At 43.4% G+C, this 25393-nt stretch overlaps 1 protein-coding gene across 1 annotated transcript in view; it reads left to right on the forward strand.

Annotated features, from left to right (window-relative positions):
• ANTXR1 (ANTXR cell adhesion molecule 1) overlaps positions 1 to 25393 on the forward strand; it is a 180586-nt gene that overhangs the window by 11192 nt on the left and 144001 nt on the right. Inside the window, exons 2-8 of the mRNA XM_077805796.1 lie at positions 4314 to 4385; positions 5381 to 5452; positions 11351 to 11432; positions 13120 to 13153; positions 14821 to 14900; positions 16265 to 16333; positions 18566 to 18646. Of these exons, the coding sequence (XP_077661922.1) occupies positions 4314 to 4385; positions 5381 to 5452; positions 11351 to 11432; positions 13120 to 13153; positions 14821 to 14900; positions 16265 to 16333; positions 18566 to 18646 (490 nt within the window). The remainder of the gene's footprint in view (positions 1 to 4313; positions 4386 to 5380; positions 5453 to 11350; positions 11433 to 13119; positions 13154 to 14820; positions 14901 to 16264; positions 16334 to 18565; positions 18647 to 25393) is intronic.

The raw sequence follows: 25393 nt of genomic DNA on the forward strand, positions 1-25393 counted from the left end.
GACCTGAAAATCTTCTCACTGGTGAGGCTGCTGCTGTTGCATCTGTAGACACAGTTGTGATGCCAGTTTGCCTGGCTGAAGAGAGCATACCAATAACAAACAGTTCCACAGGGTCATGTGGGCAACCCACAGTCCCAGAAGCCACACTATTGGATAATATACAGGAAGGTGGAACTACAGTATTTGGTACTAGTGTCTGGGACTGTGGGTTCAGCATTAACAAGCTCTTCAATGCATGCACAGTATAATAGCTCTTGATTGGGGTTTGCTAGCACCGTGTAACGTACTGGCTTTGTGTGTGTAAGTTAATGAGGGCCTGGAGAGAGGGTAAGAGATCTGCTGCTACCATTAGATAAAGAATTTTTTGATAAGTCAAATGTCTGAGAACAGGTTGGGAAACCAGCAACTACTGGTCTCCAGTCCCAGTTTGGATACCTGCTCTCTGTCTCTCTCTCTCTCTCAGGCTTCAAGCAAGTCACTTAACATCCCCATGTCTTTCCCACATCTATAAAAATGGGCATAACAATCCTTACCTATCAGACAAGAGGTGTCATGACAATTAGTTACTTGGAGCTTGTAAAGAGTTTTGAAAGTAGAAATGACTGTATAAGAAGAAGGATGATGGAGTAAAATGAGCATTCACTACATTTTCCATATAGTGACACCACACGCATACATGCAGCACCCCTTTCCCATCTAGCAGGGACCCCTCTCCCTTTCAGCAGTAACTAGACTCCCTAATATGTGTTTGTTACCCCAGTAGGGCAGGGGGCACCCACCCTCCCCCCATTGAGAAGCCCTATACCAGAGGCAATGGCATGCGGTCAGTTATATGCAAAAGATTTAATTTTGGGGAACCAGTTCTGACCTCACAGTGGTGTAACTCTGCTGAAGACAATGGATTGACTCTGGATTAACGCCTCCCTACCTGAGATGAGAATCTGGCTCTTTTTGCAGGGGGCAAGTGAGTGGTTTTTATAAATATCATCATAGAGAGAAGGATAAAAAGCTCTGCTAAACCCACATGTGAAATCTCTGCTGGTCTTGGACCTTGTGCTGTTCTTCCCCTGTGTGTGAATGTATGTGTGGGAAGGTTTCATGGAAAAAGAAGAGCTGTAATTTTAGATGTTTGGATTCTTGTTCCAAAGGGATGGGGGGAGGGTGAAATTGAAACTGCAGCTTATGTGGGGAATTTAAAAAGCAGTGCGTAACTGAGAAAACTGCCTTTTCCAAAACCGCTTAAAACCAAGTCCAGTGGAACAACAATCACAAAGGCAAACATTTAAACAGCGAATGTAGTTTGCTGGCAGCTGGCATACAACTGGCTCAAGCAACTGGGTTTTAAGCTCAGTTCTGGCTAATGCTGTGCTTAAAAAAAAAAAAAAAAGAACCACCACCCCAGGACTTCTCTGAGCCATGGAAAATGGCACCATTTTATATAACGACCTACATACCGTATGGGCTCTGTGTCTGTTTCTCATTTTCAGCTGCCTCACTGTGTTTAAGAAAAGAATTGTGAAAACCAGTTTAGTTCAGAGGCTTCTAATAGGAACATAGGAATACCGGATTGCAACAATGGTCAGTAGATGATGATTCTGGTAGAGAGAGGGAGTGTTGCCTAGTGGAAAGAGCACTGAACTGGGACTTGGGAGAGCTGGGTTCAATTCCTGGCTGTGCCACTGGCCTGTTGTATGACCTTGGTCAAGTCACTTTGCCTCTCTATGCCTCAGTTTCCCCATCTGTAAATGACCCCCCCCCTTTTTTTGTAAAGTGTTTTGATATGTACCGATGAAAAGTATTGTATTGGAGCTAGGTATTATTATTAGGGTCCAAATTCTGATCTCACGGAAGTCAATGGGAAAACTCCCAGTGATTTCATTGAGAGCAGAAAGAGGGCCCATAATCAAGTTTCATCTGAAACTATGAATTTACATGCAAGCCTGAAAGCACTGCAGTGTCATTGACTAAACTGAAGAGCGCACAAAGCCATGTAGCAGAGCTATGTTTCGGGGTCTCAGTACAAGAAAGTAAATCAGGTTTTTACTGACTTGCTGTGAACAAAAATGAAACAAATCTATGAATAATCCATACACTGTGGCTTGGCTTTGCATTGCACTTAGTCAGGGAAGTGATGTCACGTCATTAACAGCCAGGCCGGACTTGTATGCACCAGCTTCTGCATGTTGTGATGATTTCATTTATGGCTCTCAGTCTGGTTTCCCAGAGAGGAGACATAACAGAGAAATGTTAGATACATTTACCTTTTTTTCACAAGCTTATCCACGCCCAGTCCCAAACCTCCACATTTCTAGTCTCTTGGATGATATTCAACTCAGCCTTTAACAGGAATATTATTGCTCTTTCTGTTATAAGACTCTGTAACGGCAGAATAAAGAAAAATCCAACCGAGCAGGCTGAAACAATGTAAACTCAAGGAGAGTACTTGTGTCAGTGCTCACCAGTGTTAGTGAGGGTTGCACAAATCTATGCATAGACTGATAAGCAGACTTGCTGCATAGATTCTCTAGTAACCTCGCTTTTTTGCTGTTTATCAATGTAAAAAGGAAAACTCCTGGCTCAGTTCCAATCCAGTTAAAATCAATGACAAATCTCCCTGTGAACTCACTGGGAGCAGGATTAAGGCCCAATCAGTGTGACCCTAGGCACCCCTATATTCGCACCCCACCCACTACTGCAATAATATCTTGATGTAATAGGTCCTGTGAAGTATGATATCAAAGCTAATAACATGCTGTTTATTAATATTACTGTAAAATGCATGTATTAATATTATATGTGAAGTTGTGAATTCCCTCTGTATGATGTTAGTAGGACATATTTAAGACAAGACAGTCTAGTGTAGGTAAAGGTGACAAACAGGTCTACCCTAGATAAACGAAAGTGGCTTTACCTCAGTTTACATGTTAGCTGTAACCAAAGCTTTCAGACTAAACCACTGGGGGTTATCCTGCTCCTGAACTCACGAGACAGAGAATTAACATGGCTCCTGTACCCCGGAGAGAGACAGAAGACTGAATCCCCAGGAGGCCTTCTTGACTTGTAAGAAAAAGGCAGCCTCTTTGGGACTATAAGGAGCAAAGAGAGACTCCATCTTTATCCTTCATCTTCAGAGATAAAGAAACGAAGTGATTTGATCTTTGTGGTGGGTCCTGGCCAGTAAAAAAGCTGGAAAGGAGACTGGGTGAGAAGAAACCATCTTGAACAAAGACCGTATCTTGCTAGCTCAATTTTTAGACTTTTGGATGTGTGTTTTCATTTTTGTTTGCTTGCAGACATCTCTACCTTTATCTCTTTTACTTGGTATCACTTAATCCATGCTCTTTTGTTAATAAACTCAATTTACTTTTACTATAAACTAATTCTGTGCTGTGTTTGAAGGGAAGGGTGTATTTACCCCTGTTAAATTAATAAGCTGTGATGTACAGGCTCTTTAACAGAGCACTTATCTGTTGTCAATGTACAGCAGCGGGGGCTGTGCATTGCAAAAAAAATCTCTGAGGAGCTTGGGTGCTGGCATTCACTGATTGCCACCTGCTTGGTAAGGTTTAGGCCAGGAGAGCCTTGAGGAGTCTTCTGGTGAAGAAGACAGACTGGTATGGCAGGGAGCTGACAGACAGTCTAATCTCCAGCAAAACTCACTCTTGCTGAGGTGGATAGATAACTCTGTGGCCCAAAGCTCTGAGTATCCCAGCAGTGTGTTACAGGTTTTTACCACAATGCTAGAGAATAAACCAGTTATGGCTGAATTATAGGTCTAAGATATTTTACCTCTCATTGTCACCAGCACAATGGAAACAGTGGTTTAGATTTAGGAATCTTTCCCTCCTTCCAAATGCATTATGTTCCCCAAATGCACTCAAGCTGAAAGCTAGGCACAATGACACAGTGAGTAAGCCAGTGGAATCCACCCAAAATACTTTACTTGACAGTGAAATAGATCAGCACTAACCCTGGGTTATTTGCTTACTGCCAAGTTAAAGGTCTAACAGAGCTGCCATATATTCTTGTCAAGAAGCAGCCTCAAATGCTCAACTTCAGTATAAATTATATGCTTCGCGTTTCAAAGTTGTGTCTGAGATATGATGCGATTTCCACCCCACCTCCCCTTAACCCCACTTTAAGGAAACACCAAAAAAGGAGTTTTAGTTGAAGAAGTTTAGGTGTAATTTTAGTTGTAAAAGAAATGATGAGATAAACAGATGTATAACAATACATTAGGCTGGGAAATAGTAAAGCCGTGGCCTAACTATATGAAATTAAACTAATATTTCCTGCAATGATTGTTTTCCCAGGTCAGGAAGCGTCCTGCACCACTGGAATGAAATCTATTTTTTTGTAGAACATCTTGCCCACAAGTTCATAAGGTAAGAAATGCTGGTTTTGCAGATAAACCCAACTGGGTGATGTGAGCTGCGAACTCAGGGTCAGATCCCACGTGGTACATAAGGATGTATACTGATTCATACCAGCTGACAGTTGGACCCTCGGTCACTTTAAGGGATTGAGTCCTATTTGCTTTTTTTATGCAAGATGCTCCATTGATTTCAATGGTATTACTCCAGAGGTGAGCAGCAATTGTTGCAAATTCACTGAGTCCCAGAAGATGGGCTAGATAAGCAAATAAATCACTTCTATCTCTAATTTCTATGGGCCAGAGTATACCATCCTGTGGAGGTACCATGGGGAGGGTAAAGCTACCTCTAAGGCTCTCAGCTGCCATGCGGTGGAAGAGGGGGAGTGGAGTTTGTCTTTGCAGAAAGCGATCTGGAGCAATGTCTTTCCAAACCCCTTGAATGTTGCAGTAGTTGTGGGGAGAGCCTGTGGGTCACGAGTCCAATGTGAGAAGTGAAAAGACACAAGCAAATCTCCTCCCACATAGTGGTAAGGGGACACTGAAGTGTACAAACTTGCTTCTGTGGCATAACCTCATTGTGGAAATTATGCAAAGAGGAATGGCATTCACTTCTAGAGGGAACTGCTTAGGAATTTCCATGGTTTTGCAAGGAGGAATGAGACTTCATAAGGCTCCCATCTGCTGATTCCAGCCGTCTCTGTTCAGGCCTTCATCTTCTTATGATTACATTGTTATTATGGTAGCAGTTACAGGTCCCAACCAAGATCGCACTCCCTTTGTGCTAGGCGCTGTACATACATCTAGTGAGAGAGAGTCCCTGCCCCGAAGATCTTACAAGACGACAAGACAGAGAAAGGGTGGGAGGGGAGCCGTGGCACAGTGAAGAGTCATTGCGAGGAGCCAGAAGGGGAAAGCAAGAGAGAGGAGAAATATTGACTAGGTAAATGAAGGGAGAAATGGATTGCAAATCATTCACTCTCATTTCTGTCTGTTCTCCTTCTCCAGCCCCCAGCTGAGGATGTCATTCATTGTTTTCTCAACTAGAGGCTCAACTCTAATGAGGTTAACTGAAGACAGGTAAGAAGAATTTGGGGCAACAGCACAAAGCAACGTCCTTCCTTTTGCACTTTTCCCAGCTAGTGCATTCTGGCTTCATATCAAATGACTCGATAACTTTAAATCACTTGGCTGTACTTAACATCTGATATGTATGTTAGGCTCTTAAAGGAAGAACTGGTCGAAAATTTTAATCAACACTAGTTTTTCGTGGAAAATTGTCGTGTGTGTCCCCCCCGTCCCCCCCGATAGTGTCTACTTTCCTTGAAAATTTTTGATTCTTTTCATGAGAAAAGAAAGTTGGAAAAACCCAGAATTTTCAGCTGAAACCTGAAGAAGTTGTTAGTTTTGACAAAAACTTCAAATTTTCTGTGGAAATTCCCCCCTCCCCCCTTCATTTTCTGTCCAGTGGTTTGACTTTGTGTTACGAAACCTGGCTTTTGTTTAGTGTTTCAGTACAGAGGCAAAGGGCTAAATGGGCCATGGAGATGGGTGACAGGGGAGGAAGGGGAAGCCAGTAATCCCCCCACCCACCCACCCCGCTGCCATTGAGTCCCAGCAAATCCTTTCCTTTCTCTTCTTGCATCAAATTCATGCTTTTTTGTCCTCTTCTTCAAAGTCTTGTATGGTCTCCCCATAATCTACCCTGCTGCTTTAATTTCCCCCTATTCCCCATCTTGTTCCCAATTCCTACCATGTTGTTCCTCTCTTGCTCCTGCTCCCAGCTTCGTACCATCAGTTATGCTACCGCTGCCTCTTGAAACTGTTTCCCCTCTAGCTGGCAACCTAGGTGAAGTCCCTCCTTAAATTTGCTTCTTCTAGGATAACTCAGTACTTGGGTTGCCTCATTGACTATCCTCCCTATGCCTTCCTTTACTTGAACTGTTCTCCCATGCCTTTGTAATGATTCCTACCATGGGTTCTCAGCACCCGGGACATTGAGCACCAAAGCACAGACGTCTGCCACTTGAGCAAAAAGGAGTAACTCCATTAGTTGGCAGCAGTAGAAAGCTATTCTCTTCTAGAGAATATTCAGTTAATATTCACAAGTGTATTACATCTTGTCTTGTCCCTGCTTTCCCCATCTATCTGAGACTGCAGATTCTTCAGAGCAGAAAAGAGGTCTCACTCCAGTTTTGTAAAGCATTGTGTAAACTTGTCGTACTCATACCTGTTTTTTAATAACCTTATATTAATAAGGTGATCCGGAATACCAATCTGCGGTCAGTAAAGCAGTTGAATTGGAAAATCAGAAAGATCAAGTTTGGAGCAATTGTTTTGAAAAGGGTCTTCTTTGTGTGGGTAACTGCAAGAATACCAATAGGAATTCTATGGGGGTCTTGCTTTCTCTAGAGGATTCTGAGTAGAACTAGGCGTGCAGGGTGGGAGTGGGATCTAGCCCGTGGAAGGGTAAACTCTAACGACTTGCCCTGAGATTTTTCAAAGCTATCTAAGGGATCTGGATGCGCAGTTTCCATTGTAGTTAATCCAGATCCCTTCAGGCAGCTTTGAAAATCTCACCTTCAGAGAATAACCCTCCGCTTCAGGATCTTATTCTCACTTTTCAGGACCTTTCATGGAGTTTACTCACCTCCGCTCTAGGGGCGAGAGACCAAATGTACAGAACAAGAATGTCTCTGTTTGTGCAAAGTGTGGGAACTACTGTCAATCTCCCGAGAAACATCTGTAGGTGGTTCCTTCACCATTTAAAGAAAAAGACACCCCCCTCCCCAATAATCTATCTCCCCCTGCCATAAACCAAAACACCCTGACAGCAGGTTTCATAACTGCCTAATAGCAGAGGAAGCACCTGTGTGCCAGATTTGGACAGCTGAATATGTGCCAGTTCTGATCTGTCTGAAGAGCACATACTGGTTGCTTGACTTGGGGAGTATTGAAAGGGGAAGAGAGAGAGAAATCAGAGCAAGACATTGTTTCCCCATCATAGGCCTGTCCTTTGATTTCCTTGCCTTTTCTCCATGCTGGAAGGGGAGGAGCGGGGTTGCTTTTACCGCCAGTGCAGAGGAGCCCAGTGCTTTTCCAAACATTATTTTTTCCATCTCCAGTTCACCTCTTTCCAGACAGTTTGTTTGGGGTCCCTGTACTATTATGGGAAGTGTCTTGAAGTGGATGGGGGTTTGGAATTGACTGATGTATATAATTACTTAGAGGTATTTGTGATGGATATTAAGATTAATGAGAAGCCTTTGCAAGGAGTAAGGAGCTATAACATAGGCAAACTGAAGATCTCGGTGGGTTGGGTGTTTTTTTGACCGGGCCGGAAAGTATTCCCATTGGTCCCTCTTAGAAAATCAATGGGAGTCTTTTCATTGACTTCAGTGTAAGTTGGATCAGGCCCCTTTAATCACTACAGTTTCCCCTGTTAACTTCATTGCCACGTGGAAGAAAAAATATGTGTAACACATGTGAATGCTATATGAATAGCATATGTTTTACATATTGGACTTCTCTGAGATTGCATACCAGCATAGCTCCTGTTTATGAACTAATAGGAATCTGGCCACTTTCCTATAGTATAGTCTACATACATACCAGCCTAAAAAATGCTATTAAAACTGGCCAGTCAGGGCATGAAATCTACCGCTCTGCCATTAACTATAACAACGGAAGACAATGAGAAAATGAATGGTATTTAACTCGATTATCAGATGAAAACTCACCCCCATACTGAATGGGCAAGGAGACTTTTGCAAGGCTGCATGTCACATACATAAGAAGACCTGCTACTTATGTATGTGAAACCTTTGTTCCCATATGGGAATGTATAAGCTTACCCAACAGACCTAGAAATGATGTTGATGTCAGGCAGGACGGTAGTGTGGCACCAGCCAAAATCCAGCATGCTGGCGGGTGTAAGTCTTCTGTTTCGATTGGAGGACTGACAGGTAAAATGTGGATCTGTTGGCATGTATCATCAGCCTTCCTGATGTATAGGTGTGTGCAAGGCTGTAATTATCAATAGCCTTTTCTTTTACTTGGATTTGTAAAAAAGCATCTTTGGGTGCTAGTTTGGGTGAGCCCGTTTGGAAAAGAGATGCTGCCAGTGTGTATGAGGTCTCCGGCAGAAAAAGCGGATGGAACGCTGAAGCCCCATTTGCGAAGTGCTGACGCTCTGATTCAGGACATGTCTAAAGCACATGCTCAGCTTACTGCTAAGTGCTCAGCCTCACCAGTGTCCAAGGGCATCTGGAGGTGATGGACCCTCTTGGGAGGCTCTCGGCCTCTTCTAGGACTGAGCTGTTAACAAGGAGCATGAACCCAGGGAACATGCCAGGTGAGAGGAACCTTAGCTTGTGAATTTAAAAATCACAATTTCAAACTGAAAAATTGCTGATCTATATTAATGCAGAAAATGTTTTCATCGGCATAGTAACCCTTGGCTTTGTTATTAATTTTTATTGAGAAAATCTCCCCCCACTCCATCCCCCATCCAACTGCATTCTACGACTCCACTTTGCCTTTAGTGTCACAGTTGACAATGACTCATTCAGCCCCCAGTCCTGCAATCTGTTTCACAAGGGCAGATGTCCCTCACCACCCGGCTGGTGCTCTGGATAGATTAGCTGTGTAGATCCAATTGCAGAATCGGGGCCAGGCAGTGCCATGTATATTACAAATCAAAGAAGCTTTGATTACTTGGGGTTTATTAACCATAGTATGTTATCACCAAAAAAGGAACCTTTTAAAATGAAAACATATAGAATACCTAGTGCCTGTAAGAAGCTGAATCGTTCTGAAAATTTTCCTTTTGGAAAATTTGTTTGTTAAAGGATGGGGAATCCAGTTCAGATAAAATAAGATCTGATGTCCTGGAATTTCCATCTCATCCTATCCTATTTTGAAAGTGCCTATCAATGTTGAGACAAGCTCATCCTTGAATTAACTCCTTTGAAATAAATGGAGATGAATTTGGCCCAGTTTATCTAAAGCCAAACTGAATTGCCAGAAGCTGGGAATGGATGAGAGGGGATGGATCACTTTTGTGTATCATTTTGTGTGTAACACTGTTCTGTTCATTCTCTCTGAAGCACCTGCCATTGGCCACTGTCCGAAGACAGGAGACTGGGCTAGATGGATCTTTGGTCTGACCCACTGTGGGCATTCTTTGGTTCTTAGGAATTTTTTAGTGTATTTAGGCCAGATCACTTTTTCAATTCTTGTTTTTCATTTTTCTGGATTTTGTTCCTTTAAGATCCACGAATAGAAGGGCCATAGTATCCTGAGACAGTCTGTTTTTTGAAATTGCTAGCCTCACTATATCATATTTGGGTGATTCACTATATCCTAAAACTCATGAAAAAGCCTGTATTTCTAGCTGGGGATCAGTAACTCCATAATTTTCAGAATTGAGCTCATTTCTCAGAGAATTGCTGCCCACATTTGAAGACTCAAATGGTACAGATAGATGGAAGCATGGAAATTTTATCCCCAAATCCTTTTTGGCTCTTGCATTCCTGGAAGAATCCTGGACCCATACAGCAATAGAGATTTAGGGCCATGTGGCTAAAAATCTTTGGCATTCAGGCCTGCAGAGTTAGTGTGGTCCTGCATACAAATTGATTTAATCTAGTTCCCATGAAGATAGCATTAGTTCATTCAGAGATACCCCGCATACCACAAAGACTTCATCTGGGCTTTATAAAAACATCTAAACTGTACTCTGCTCTTACACGTTGGTGTCTGCAACTCAGTGAAACATGTCCGTCCCCCGCTTAGCTTCTGATTGATCAGTCACTATGCCTGGGTTTCCAAAAGATTAAATGGGACACCCTGAATCTTAAAGCCTTTTCCATTAGCTCATTAATCTTGAAATTGGGTTTGGCTGGGAGTGGAAGGCGTCATATCCAAATATACTGGAGCCTGCTGGATGATCTTATATTATCGATATCACATTCCTGGCTGTTTGATTCAGCTTGTGTCATCACCAAGCACGACTAAAGAATAAGAGCCAGATGTAAGTCAGCAGCTCCACTTGTCTAGCCGCAAGATATACTGGCATTGTAAAGGGAGTGTGAGTATGGAGAAGTACATATGCCAGAATATCAGATTAGAGGAGATCTTTCTGTCGTGATGCTTTCTCCAGGCTGTGGGAATAGCGATGAAAATCGACTCTGGTCTAGTTTTCACACCCCTAGAGAGAGACGCAGTCGAGTGTTCCCGTTACCTCGTAAAAATAAAAGCCTTTAATTCTTAGGTTACCAAGACTTTGGCCAAAGTTTGTACTTAACTGCCTGACTTGCCATTATGTAGCCAATGGAATAAAACGTTTCGTGGTTATTTACATTAGCACAGATAGATGGCCGAGAGGAGGGAACTAGGGGCATTCCTGAACGTAGCAATTTTCTTTCTCAAATACTTGCCTTTAAGGCAGGGATTTAGATGCCCAAATTCAGCACCCCTTCGGTTCTTTTGAGCATTCCAGCCTTAAATGCCTTGTTGGAAGTGGGATGCATGCTCCGGAAGCCCTATTGACTTTAGTGGGTGGGTGCTGCAATCCATTGCAGGACCTGAGATGACTAGGCCATGTCTACACGCACAGCACCGCTGCAGTGCGTGTGGTGAAGACGCTTTATGCCAGTGGGAGAAAGCTCGCCCGTTGGCATAAAAAAAACACCCCCGCAAGCGGCATAAGCTGCGTCAGCAGGAGAAGCTCTCCCACCAATATAGCGCTGTGCACACCGGTGCTTACGTCGGTGTCACTTATGTCAATCAGGGGGTGGAATTTTCACACCCCTGAGCGACATACGCTTGCTGACAAAGGCTGTAGTAGTGTAGACATAGCCTGACTTTCCTCCATGCATGTACCCATTGCCTTCCACCCATCCGCCCACATGTCAGATCCTGACCTACCTGACAGTTGCTAACAGATCTAAGGGAGCGTCTGTCTTAATATTTCAGGGATCAGATACGTCAAGGCCTAGAAGAGCTGCAGAAAGTTCTGCCAGGAGGCGACACTTACATGCACGAAGGATTTGAAAGGGTGAATAAACGAATTTTAAAGTGCTTCTACAATGTCTTTCGGCGGGGGGTGCTCAGAGTGCTTTGCAAACACTAATTAATTCATGAAGCCATAGAACAGCCCCGGGGAGGTAAGTGGTATTATCCATGTCTTAACGGATGGGATCCTGAAGGCAGAAAGATTGAGGAACAGGGCTATGTGGGGATGGGTGTACATCATTCACCCTGCAGACTTTCGGCTGGAATATTATCTCCTCAGGCTATAGTATCTTCCTGTGTCCCTGCCTTCAGTGTTGGGTATTACCTGTTCAGGAGAGGGATCGAGGGCACTGGACAGCTGAATCCTGTCCATACAGCTCCATTTGGAGCTATGCTGCGAAAGGGGGCAAGCTGCAGGAGACCCTGAAGCTGCAAGGGCCCTTGTGTGGCTGGCCTTGGCCTTGAGTGGATCCTGCAGGTAGTCAGCTAGGTTGAGAGCTGGGATAACAGCCTGTTCCATGGGGTGGCTGAGCCACCCCACCTTGTAGTCTCCTCTCCCTCTTGCCCTGCCCTGCTGCAGACTTTATTAGCTCAAACATTTGCATGCAAACCACACAGGATTTCTTTATCCCTGTCTCCCACCTTCACTAAACATTTTAGAGGTTTTTGGAAGCGATTATGCCCCACAATGAAGATGAATTGCATTCCTGTAATCCAGCACATGGGAAAATTACAGTGCTTTCCAGGATGCAAGGAGAGCTAGCCAAGATTTGGTTCTAGCCAGAGATGAGCCTGAAAAAACTCCCAGACCCAAACACCCCCAAACCTTACAGGGATACTCAAAATCCAAAGCCAGAACCAAATTCAGCAAACAGAATCCCAGCTTCAAAGAGGAATTCAAAGCCCAGATGCAGACCCATCTCTTAATTCCAAACTCTGATACACACAGAAGTTTCTGACCTCTGTCTTGCAAAATCTGCTTGTTCATGTGTAAAGCATAAGATGCAGACAGAAGAATTTCCACCTGAGATAAGATTAACACAACTCCTGCTAGCTCACCCCGTTTGGATGAGCTGAATTAAAGTGTAGGGCACACATAGTATCCTTGTACTCCCTTGTCTGTGTGTCTCCCTGCATCTCTTGTCTCTTGTCTTATCCTAGATTGTTAGCTCTTTGGAGGCAGGGACCGTCTTTTTGTTGTTTATATGTACAGTACCTAGCACAATGGGGCCCTGGTCCATGACTGCGGCTTTTATGTGCTACAGCAATAGACATAATAATATTAAGAGCACACTAAAATTAGCCCAGGCACTAGGCTGGGGGCTCCCAAATTCATTACAGTCAATGGTGATGCTCCTGGGATAAATTTGACCATGACACACTAAGTAAATGATGAGGTATGCTATAATGTCCATCCCACTGGTTGGCAAAGGGAACACAGGTACAAAAGAGTGTCAGGATACATGCAGCGTGAACCCCCAGCTCTTGGAACTGAGCCTAAGCAGAGAAAAATGTAAAATTGAAAACAAAATTGTGCAACAAAAGTTTTTTGCATGCGGTTACAGAATTTAAAGGGGACATTAATTCCAGAATGAATGTTACCTGTGATAAAATGCAGACTCCAAATTTGGTATCTTGCTGCCACTTCCAGGTTGTTAGCAGGTCAGTTAGGAGCAACCACTAAGTATTTTTCAGTTATTGCTAATGCTGCTGTTTGGATTTAATTTCAGGCAAGCGAACAGATTTACTATGAAAATGTGCAAGGTAAGAGACTGTGTTTCCCTGCTCCTCTCGCTTTCTGTCTGTGTGGTAGACTTCAGTCCTGGAGCGTAAACTTATTACAGGACAAGGGTGTGACTGTTGCTTTTTGCAGGAATTCAAGGTTATTCAATTCACACTGAAGAGCGATAAAGGACTTTGAATACATTTCATATTGAGGACTGTGGGCCAGTTGTATAAAGAGGCAGATTGGTGGTGTGATGCTTAGTGATCCCTCAGTGCTTAAAGTGCTTGATTTGGTGTCGGTTCCATATGGCAGTGCAAAACAACAAAACTTCACCGTGCCAGTCTGAGACTCTGTCTGGGAAGCTCAGCCCTATTAACTACCCCCCCCCATATATATATATATATATATAATCTCACACTGCAGAGGTACAAATGATGATGCAATGTGCAAATCAGTGGAGAATCAGACGCACAATTCTGCAAATATAGGCCTATGTATTTTGTATTTTCACAAGGCCTGGCATTCTGTTTTCTTTGTACTCGTGTTTTCCAGTGTTTTTCATCAAGTCATTGCCCTTTTATTGTTGCATGATTGTGTGAGAGAACCTTTTTATTAGTCTAGGCTGGGATTTTCAAAGGAGACTAAGCAAGATAGGTGCCCAAATCCCATTGACTTTCAGCAGGAGTTGAGTACTTGGTTTCCTATAGATGCTTTGAAATTCACAGCCTTACCATATAACACCCTCATTCATTTCTACAAGGACATTCAGTGTCCCATGAGTACAGGCTCCTCCTTCCATCTTTAAAACTCCCCAAGGTCAGGAACCCTGGCACAGGCTGTGTGATAGTCTGGTCACAGAAACAGAAGGAAAGTTTGTGCCTGTCTGCAAAAGCAAATGGACCCAAACCAGATCGTTCCAGAAAAAGTTGTTTTTTTTCTCTTTATCAGCACAGACAAATGCACAGCTGTTCATAACTGCAGGAAAATCCTCCTGATGACTTAGGACATTTAAAAATGCTGTTAATTAGCCAGATTTTCACTTTTTCAGAAACAACCTTCAAATTATATTTAGCTTTTACTAAAGTGAAATATTAATGTTCACGTGCAATGCATGACTACGGAGCTGTTTTGGATTTATACCAAGCGTCTGTTGCCAGAAACCCAAATTAATTCCAGTCAGCGCTGCTGTAAATTTACACAGAAAGAAGCCCATACAAGCCTGGGCTACAATCAATATTATAAAAGAAGATTACAGTCTTCTTGTTACAACTCCACTGTCAGTATATATGATTGAAAGGATGAAGATGAATTAAGCTTTAAGGGTTGCCAACTCTGACTGAAGGTATTCTGGGAGATTTTTTCTCCCAACATAACGTAATGTCACTTTCTTAAAATATCCTACTAAAATCTCCCGGATTGCTTTCAATAGTCACCGAGAGATCGATGCCGATTCCGGGTGACTCCAGGCCAATCCTGGAGGGCTGGTGCAGTAGACAGGTGTTTGTTAAAAGTGGTCAAAAATTTCCATTGAAACTTGGGGCCTTTTTAATGTAGAGTGTTAAACAGAGGTGAAGGATATAAAGTTTGGAATATATCATTTCTGACCCTTTCAGCCCACTACTGGCTCACTGGCTAGGTGTTTGGTGCACCAGTTTAGTCCTTTGTGCTCTTTTTTTGTGAAAGATTCTTTGTTTAATTTATTTAGGTTACAGAACTGCTAGTGTCATCATTGCGCTGACGGATGGCGAACTCCATGAAGACCTCTTCTTTTACGCTGAGCGTGAGGTAAGAGATTCAGGGCCTGGCGATACTGCAATCACAGGGTTTTAATCTAGCAGGAGTGGGTGGGTGAAATTCTGTGGCCTGCGTTGTGCAGGAGGTCAGACTAGATGATCATAATGGTCCCTTCTGACCTTAGTATCTATGAATCTATGTACTGGAGAAGAGAAGCTGTAGCAGCATGGGCTAGCCATGCAAGTAATTACCCAGGGTTCTGGGTGGGCTTGTACAGCTCATGTCGAAGCCCGTGATGCTACAAATTGATATCTGAACTAGCTAAATTAAAGCTAGCTTGGATATATCCACATGTGCTGGAGTCACACCCTATGATAACAGTGTAGACGTACCCTTATGGTCCATGCCCTTGGGACAGGTTTCTGTAATTTCTGCCAAAACAAGATATGTATGCTAAGAATGCATGTGTTTGTAGGGATAAATACTAATAGAAGCAAGATTTCTGCAAGGCTTTCAAACCACAAGACTTCTGCTCAAGTTTTAAAAAAGCACTTCGAGTTCTGATCGCTTCCAAAAATATGTCTGTAAGTGTCACAGTGGGAGCTGCTGAGTGGTGTTGGGCTCTTTTGGAAAATTTGGCCCCCAATTCTTGATGCTCCACACTTGAAAATCTGGCCGTGCGCTCTTTTGAAGAGCTGGCCCCAAAAGTCACCAATTCAGTAACAAGGCCTTGCAGGAGAAGTGTTTTCCTAACGGACTTTGAATACCAGAATACTTATAAATAAATGGTTTAAAAAGAGAAATTCAAAAGAGAAGAATTTCTTTGGTGCAAATTCTCCACGTCCCCTTTTAATGATATTGTAAATAACTACCTGCTATAGCTCTGCAATCGCTATTGTACTGAAATGCCTCCTACACTAAGTATGAGGAGATACCATGGTTATCATAGATCCCAGGAGCAATACATACCATTTTTTTCCAGAGCTTCCACTGTCCTTAGAAATTATATAAACTTGGAGGGCTGAACCTGTTTCATTTGTTTTATACTGCACACTTTCAATGGGCAAATATTGTTAAGTTAGAATGGCTAGAAATTGGATTTGTGGGATTCAAGAATGGTATACATTGTTTTTGTTTACCATGCAAGTAGCTACTATAGGAATAGACAAACTTCTGCATCTGCAGGAGAGCAGAATGTTAGAGTCAAGATCTGCTATCCAGATCTGAGAGTAGATTTTTGGCCCTGAGACTTTTAATTCTATCCCTTATCATGCCCCTAGTCCTTGATTTTGAGGAGGGTTGCACTGACAGAATGACAGCAGGATGGCAATATTAAAAATATAATTACAAATGTACAGAAATCTGCATCTGTAACGTGTACCTGTTTATTTAAAAGTTTTGCACTCTGGTTCCAGGCTAATCGATCTCGTGACCTGGGAGCCACAGTGTACTGTGTTGGGGTGAAAGATTTCAATGAAACACAGGTAAATTAGTCATTTTTTCCATTTGTTTGGAATTCTGGCAAAGGTGGACTATATGCTGTTGGTTCACATACAGCAGCTATGGGTGGACTTTTCAACTGAGCCGGGCTGAGGCAAGTTCAGGTGCTATTCATGTCCATATAAGAGCTAGAACTTCAGCTAGCATAAATTGATGGGTACTCCATAGAAGTCAATGGAACTATTCCTATTTACACCAGCTGAGGATCTGGCCCATACATACCCCTTCTGGGATCTTAATTGAATTACTGACATCTGTTAAACTCCAATAACCTTGACTCCCCCTAGTTATTACAAATCTTCCTAGAGTTCCGCTTCCTTTAGGACTTGCCATAGTCCCCAGTCCAAAATACCCAGCACTCTTTCTCCCCTGAATAATAAAAATGAATCTAAATGAATAATGAATAATAATGAAAAATGAATAATAAAAAAGAAAGAGAAACTTATCAAACTCATCTCATCGTGGATTTAGCTACAGACCCCGGCTAAGCTTGTTGGAAGGTACAGTGAAGAGCCTGATGGTTTCCAGTGAACCTGGGCCTAGGACTGAGTTAATGTGGGACAAGTGCGGGTTTCATTGTTTTGATGTAGGCAAGGAAAAACTCTCTGGTTATTACTGGTTTCAAGTCTGAGTCTTCGGCTTTTCATTTGAACGTCAAATGAGGTTCCCCTCGAGGCAGATTAAACCCCATGTCACCCCTGCCCAAAGGAAACACAAAGAAAAGCTTTATACTAACTCCTGTGAACCAAATTCCCTGAGTATTGCAGAGCTCTAAAAACAGCCAGCAAGATCCAGAGATAGGCCTGGTCTGCAATGAAGCTTGTGGTTGTGGTTGTATTTGGGTGCAGGGCTGTCGTTCATATCCCATCCCTAATGTAAGATGAGGCAAGAAAATAAGAGTGTTTGTGGAGGTGGCGAGAAATTAGATTCCCGCTCTACGGTCTTGTCAACACTGAGGATTTTTGCACTAGTGTAGTTGTGCCATGATAACTTCCCCATGGCAGACCCCTAGTGCAAATAGCTCACAGCTTTCCCTGGTTTGTAACCAGGGTAGACCTGCAGTGGCACAAAACACTTTTTACCTTAGTGAAGCACATCTATATTAGAGGTTTGCACTGGTGCATTTACCCTGGATGCACAAATCTCCAGTATAGACAAGCCTTATGCAAAGGCAAAGGGAGGAGAGAGGACTGACCATCGAGACGGGCCCAGCCTGAAGTCATCAAGGCATTGGAGAGGTTAACTCAAGTTCGATGATAAAGCCCCACTGTTGTTCGAAACCCCAGAAGCTTCCAGCAGAAAGACCATAGAGAATGAATTCAGGAAACTATAAATCCACCCATTGACTGTCATTGCTATGTCTTGGTTTATGATCCCGAAGCAATTTAATGACATTGCTTCATAGAAGAGGGGACTCAATCGCCTGGGCTTTTCCCTGTGGGCGCAAACCTGGAGCGTGTGTGTGTTTGTTTTAAGAATCGTCTATGTGTGTTTATTTTAATTCTTATTATACATAGAACTGATCGACAGGGGTGATGGGGCGGGAGGCTTGTGAGGCTTAGAGATGAGTGTGTGGCTAGTTCTCTGCCTCCAATTTGTAAAGCTTCAGGGGAGGCTGAGCCCCAAGCCGCTGGGTGATGTTACCCCCTGCTGTTCGAGAGAATTATTAAAACCAATGTCCCCGTCGCAGAAATAAAACTTGATTCTGCTCCAGCTGCTGCATGGAGAGCTCATTCTTCCTGAGCTGTGCTCAACATTCTCCTTAACCCCTAGCACTCCAAAGGCGAATAAACTTGTCTTTCACCTCCTCCGGTGTGGCGTTTCTGGCCTCTCTCTTTCCAGCCAAAGGAGACCACAAAATGCCCATCTGCCACCTGTTCTTTGTTTTCCCCCCTCCTCACACAGACCCACTGCCTCCCACTATCTACCCATTTTCCTATTGCTGCTGGCTCTGTGATCATTCACCCTTGGGCACGTGGCCTCTGCTTCTCACCTGCCAACTTCAGGAAACCTTTTCTGACTCCCAGCACAGGTCCCTTAAAACGAACCAGGCCCATGGTATTAACTGTGAGCTAAGGTCCAAAGAGTTACAGCATATTAGCAATCCACACTCCACTGAGTATTGATTTTTATTTGCAAATGGATGCATTTTAATTTGCTGACAGCTGGCTAATTTATACCATTGTTGGTTTTTCTATTTTTTGCTGTTCTGTCAGCTGGCTCGAATTGCTGACAGCAAGGATCATGTCTTCCCAGTGAATGATGGCTTTGAAGCCCTGCGGGGGATCATAGATTCTGTGAGTATTAATCTTGGCTGTATGTGTGCGGACGTGTATGCATGTGTGCGGTGGCTGGGGGAACCTGTCTATCATACTCTAAGTGACAGGTCATTGTCACTGTATTGCTTTTTAAAGCTTTCTCTGCTTTAGCTGGAGGACAAATCATGAAAGAAAGAAATCATGAAAATTTTTCCTGATTTTTTCCTTCCCTCTGAATCCCCCAAAACAAAGTAACTGAAATTTCAGACATCAGAACATTTTGCCCAGCTCTAGTCTCCCCATCCCGTACAAAAATTACTCATTCCCATGAGAAGTTGTAAGTACAGCAAGTGCTGGTATTCCCATTTTACACATGGGGGAAACTGAGGCAGTGAGAGGATGAAGTGTCACAGTGGGTCAGTGGCAGAGCTGTGAGTAGAATCCAGGATCCCAGTCCCCTGGCCTAACCATTGAAACACACTGCTTCCTGAAACAAAGAGGGGCTCCATTCTGCGTTTCCTCCTGCTGCTTGTTGTGTCCTTCCTTTGTTGGCAGATATACTCTGCTGCTCTGAGTTTTGGTTCTCTGTGGTATTTCCCGCCCCACCATGGTACAGGACTGTACAGTGATACTGCATAGATGCTAGACTTAAATCTAGACAGGACAAAAACACTAGAAATCATTGTCCCTCTTCATTAAAGAAAGCAGAGCATGAAGATGATGGGGAAATAGGAGACAGATATTCCTAGCTTGCCTGAAGTTCTAAAAAGCCAGCCATTCTCACTGAGATGTTCATGGGTTGGGCGTCCCTGCAAACAGGCCATTTCTCTGCTTGGCTATATTTCTCCTCTAAAGTTATTCAGCTGCCTGAACTTCCCACGTGGCAGCTGCAGCGATAGGAAGCAGTTGGGGAATTCATAGAATTATAGAGTTTAAGGCCAGACGGGACCACCAGATCTTCTAATCTGACCTTCTGTATATCACAGGCCACCAGCACTAAACCAAAAACCAAACTAACCTCCTCTCAGAGTTGGTGACACTCTAGAGTCGACAGCCCCCGTCCTGTTCAATCGGAGTTTTGCCATGTGCTTCCCTGGCAGCAGCATCAGGATCCAAAGAGAGTTGTAGAAAATGGTAATGCAAACCACGGACTAGCATACAGGTCCCAGGACTAATATACACATCCCAGCTACGCTTGCTTCACTCATGCATATATCCCCATTAACTTCAATGGGAATAGGATTGAGACCTGTAGGGCCCTTCCATCCCTGACTCCAGTGGTTCTGAGTAATCCTGTCTGACTCAATGCATTTCCAAAGCCTCTCTGGGCAGAGCAGGGAAAGCACCACATGAGGGACTGACTGGACCATTAATTTAAAAAAAAATGTAAAATTATTCCGAATGTTCTCTAGGAAAGGATCTATTTGGGGATTTTTTAAAATAGTTTTCCTTTGCTCACTTGCCACACATAGCTATTATAACGGATTGAGTTTCCCAGGGGTATGGTGCCAGATGGGGAATCCTTTTAAATGTGTGTCTCTGTCCTGGCCATTTGGTATGTTTTGTTGTTGTTGTTGTTGATAAAACCCCAGAGCAAGGAAAGTCAGCTTCAGAAAAGGGATCTAGGATTTCTGTTTTTTACAGTAGTTACATGCTATCCTGACCACGTGGTATCAAGCAAAAACTATTCTTTCCAAGACAAGCTCTGGTTCTCCAGCTCTTTTTCTTGCTGAAGGAAGGTGATCCCATATTACTGGTTTCCTGACATTTTGCAAACATGGAGCTGCTTTCCCCAAATTTTCTCTTGGATGATCAGGTTTTGGCTGTCTTCTTAAAATCTTGGTTCTCAGCCTGGCATTCTCTTTGCAGCTGTCTTTAATGAAATCCAGAGGTGGCTCTCTGACATTCTCTGTGTGGCTGTATATGATAAAACATAAGATTTCAGTCTCGGGAGCCTAATTCTTAGCTAATTCAGTTAAGTGCTGCACCATTTACCAGCTACACCAGAAGATATAACTGCTGAAGGAAGTTTGTGGTGGGACTGTGAATAGACAATGATGGTCTAGCTGCAAAACCATGGGAAATTTCCTGCCAGGTGATTATGCTTTCCGGTGAGTCCTACTGTATAGCCAGAATACGCCCCAAATGCTACCTGATTATTCATCACTTTTAATGGGGGCATCACCAGAACAGCAGCAGCATGGAAGGTGGAGAACCTGGAAAGGTTCAAGCTGAAGGAGCTGAAACATGACTACAAAGCATGAAGAAGACATGAGAAGACAGGTAGTTGAAGACTACCTTTGGGTTCTTATTGCAGTGTAGAACGTAAAGGCTTTTCCTTTGCAGAACAGAACACTTCAGTGTAAAGCAAGCAAACAAGGCACCCGTGGTGGGCTGAAACTTGGCTTTGCTCATGGCTGAAAGGGTGCACCTCTGGCAGGCCGGCAGTGAGACCATGCACTGTGCATGGGCCCTGGTTCAGGGCCACTTCTGAACAACAGAGATTGACAAATGAAAAACTATGTGGCTGGGGGGCAGGGGAACACATCAGAATTTTTTATTTTCAAACCTCAGAAGTGGGTTTCTGGGTTTGTTCAAATGTCAGGCGAAGCTTTGGGCTGCGTGAATGACCTTTCACTCCGTGACAGGTTACCCCCCACTCCGGGGTGTCACCTGATGTACAGGGGTACCACTGAGCCTGTCTGTTTCACCAGTCAGGGCTCCCTTACGTTGTCCTGCTGAGCCAGGCCCTCAGGCCTCCTCCAGTGCACACAGGTGGGGACATACCCCGCTGCAGAAAGACACAGACACTGAAATCAGCTCTGCATGGGAAGACTCAGCTAGGGAATTGTCTTGTCTTGTGCTGCACAGAAAACTGTACAACTTAAGCTCATAAAAATCACCCCCCTTCCCTCAGTGTGGAGGAAGATATGCACAACTTTTTCCCCCTTCCACCCCCCCAGTTATGGATTCCACAAACTGAGTTTCGAGAAAACAAAATAAATTTATTATCTAAAAAAGATAGATTTTAAGTGATTATAAGGGATAGCAAACAGATCACAACAGATTACTGAACAAATACAACAAACACACAAACTAAGCTTAATACGTTAAAGAGACTGGTTACATGTACTAATTTCTCACCCTAAATGTTTTAGGCATTTCTTTCACAGGCCAGACCCCTTTTCCAGCCTGGGCTCAGTCCTTCTCCTCCCCCCCTTTCTCTTTGTTTCTTAGATGTTTCCAGCAGTCATCCGGGGTGGGGATTTGGTGAAGAATGAGCCCTGATTAACTCACTTCCCTGCCTTAAATAGGATTTACATGAGGCAGAAATCCTTTGTTTCCCAGTTTGATCCCCACCCCTATTAGTGGAAAAATACTAATAATCCAAGATGGAGTCCAGTACCAGGTGACATGATCAGATGACCCTGCAGTGTCAAAACAGCCAGGAGTCAAAGTTTGTTTGCAGCATCCCAGGAAGTTCTCAGGAAGGTGGGAGATTAGCATCTTCAAAGTCCTATTGTTCTCCCTAATGGCCCAGCTAGGCTGACAGCATACTCTCTGGTGGGCATTCCCCAGGTGTAAACACACTTGCAATAGTTACATAGTCAATATTCGTAACTTCAGATACAGAAATGATACATGCATACAAATTGGATAATCATATTCAGTAAATCATCACCTTTCCAATGATACCTCACATGACCCATCTTGTACAAAACACATCTTAGTTATGCCATATTCACATCATAACAATATCTCTATTAAGAATGGTTTCAGAGTAACAGCCATGTTAGTCTGTATTCGCAAAAAGAAAAGGAGTACTTGTGGCACCTTAGAGACTAACCAATTTATTTGAGCATAAGCTTTCGTGAGCTACGGCTCACTTGCATCCGATTGTAATGCATCCGATGAAGTGAGCTGTAGCTCACGAAAGCTTATGCTCAAATAAATTTGTTAGTCTCTCAGGTGCCACAAGTACTCCTTTTCTTTTTTCTATTGAGAATGTGGGACGTAGTGTGACAACCCCTTCACCTATATGTATCACTGACCAAGGGATTTGTTCTGCCCTGGAAGTATCGCTGAGAGGGGGAGTTTACAGAGTGTCCCTCCTAAGAGCTCTGCATACATGCTCCTTTCTGCAGTTCGGAGAGACCTTTTCCTTTCCTCCACACACACACAGATCCCCAGATGCAGTGTAACTAGCAAGGTCCCTGTCTCTGGGGTGGCAGGGCCAGGATTTGGGAGGGTGACATTCTCTGGGGATGACAGTCTATATATTGTGAAGCAGAGGCAAACACATGCATACACCTGCCTTTGTCCTCCCCGGAGGCAGCCTGCAGGAGCCATGCATGGGAGTTCATGCAGCCCGGAGGCTGTGGTAGGATCTGTGAAGAGGTCTCTGCTACTGCCCATTAAAGGTTATTGGAGAAGATGATTGACCTGTCTCCTGCATTGCTCCCCAGTGCACAGCCCAGTTATTCAGGCTGCGCTTTGGGATCTGTTTGATATATGCTGCAAATTCGGAGAGACACTATTTATTACCAACAGGAGAGTGGGTTTGTGTGTGGGGGGGAAAAAGCAGGAGGGAGAAAACCTGGATTTGTGCTGGAAATGGCCCAACTTGATTATCATACACATTGTAAGGAGAGTAATCACTTCAGATAAGCTATTACCATCAGGAGAGTGGGTTTGTGGGGGGGGAGAAAACCTGGATTTGTGCTGGAAATGGCCCAACTTGATTATCATACACATTGTAAGGAGAGTGATCACTTCAGTTAAGCTATTGCAAGCAGGAGAGTGGGCTGGGGGGAGAGAAAACCTTTTGTGGTGGTAAACACCCATTTTTTCATGGTTTGTATGTATAAGAACATCTTCTGTATTTTACATAGTATGCATCCGATGAAGTGAGCTGTAGCTCACGAAAGCTCATGCTCAAATAAATTGGTTAGTCTCTAAGGTGCCACAAGTACTCCTTTTCTTTTTGCGAATACAGACTAACACGGCTATTACTCTGAAACCTGTATTTAGGTACATGTAGTGCTTCAGAGTAGATACTCGCTACAGCAACAGGAGAGGTTCTCCAGTCCCTGTAGTTAATCCACTTCCCTGACAGGTGGTAGGTAGGCTATGGAAGAATTCTTCCGTTGACCTAGAGTTGTCTACACAGGGGGTTAGGTCAGCTTAAGTACATCTCTCAGGGGTGTTGATTTTTCACACCCCCGAGAGATGTAGCTATGCTGGTGTAAGCTTCCAGCGTAGACCAGCCCCCAGTATAAGCTCCGGGCAAGTCTGCACTGCAAAATTAAGTCGACCTAAGTTACGTCCACGTCCAGCCACCTCAGGAATTAAATCGCTTTTGCGTGTCCACACTATGCTCCATGTGTCGGTGGTATGCGTCCCCACCAGGAGCACTTGCACTGATTAACTGTCAGTGTAGGGCATTGTGGGACAGCTTCTGAAAAGCAGGAACAGTTAATGTAAGCAACGCAATGTCGACACTGACACGGTGTCAACCTAACTACATCGGCCTTAGCACTACGCCTCTCACGGAGGTGGAGTTATTAAGTCGGTGTAGTGGGCAAGTCACACTGGAGGGAGCTACATTTTCATGTGGATGCTTACAGAGATAGGTCTACATAAGCTGCCTTACATCGACTTAACTCTGGAATGTAGAACAGGGTTCAGCCATGAGACCTATCCTCACTTGCTAGTGAAGTCAAAGGGAGCCAAAGGTGCTCAGCAGCTTGCAGGATTGGGCTTGTACAGGCATCTCTCAAATTAGGATGAAATATTGTTATTTAGAGAACTAATTGCTTTCTCATTCCTATTGTTAGACAATCACTGATAAAACTACAACTGGAAAAGCCCGTGTAATGGGGAATTTGAGCTTTTTCAGGAGTAAGGAAAATAAGGCAGACATCTGATCCCTACAAGCGGGACAACAATTCAGAGGAACAAAGTATTTTATAGCTTTTTTTTGTTACTGTGGTTTCCATGGGAATTTCTGCAGATCGTAACTTGTCAATTTAAAGCAAACGGAGCAAGACCTAGAGTGAAAACTTGAAGCTCAAATTCATCTACTGCTCAGGACTTCTTTGTCTGGTATGAGGAGTGCTCCAGGCTGTGAAATATAGAACATCATGAAATAGGATATGATACCTTTGTCATCTCCCTTATAGCCTGTAACCTAAACAGTTCAGTAACACAGCTATGATTCAGAAGCAGGAATGCTCCCAGGTCTTTGCCGTTTGCTGCAGCTGAAAACTCATTTCAGACATGGAAAAGATTGTATCTCAAAAACCAAAAATGAAAACAAGATACTAACCATACATGACTGTACAAATTCTGTATGTGAGGTTAAGAAGGCAGCTGTAAAAAAAGGAACTAGAGACAGAATTATATTAGACTTCTTTTAATCTTTCATTGTATCTAGAAGAGCATCCAATCATCTATATTCCTATTGATTGGTACCCTTGCATAATTTATCTCTCCTCTTTAACTTAACACCCTGCTTGTTCATTACATTTCACCTTTATGCCCATATAGGATTTACTGGTCTCTACTGCATTCCTAATCTCTCTTCATATCTCCGCTCTTAAATTTGTTCTGTCAGTGTTGCATATACATTTGCCATAGAAAGTTTTAAGACGGAAAATTAAACTCTCCAAGTGCTATATGTTACACAGGTATCTGAGCTCCGAAAGTAAAAAGGATATACCAAAAGGACAAATCTTATCCCAGAATCCACTGAGTTCAGTGAGAATCTTGCATGTGCATCCGAAA

Source organism: Eretmochelys imbricata, chromosome 26, assembly GCF_965152235.1.
Source record: "Eretmochelys imbricata isolate rEreImb1 chromosome 26, rEreImb1.hap1, whole genome shotgun sequence".
NCBI classification, from domain to species: domain Eukaryota; kingdom Metazoa; phylum Chordata; order Testudines; family Cheloniidae; genus Eretmochelys; species Eretmochelys imbricata.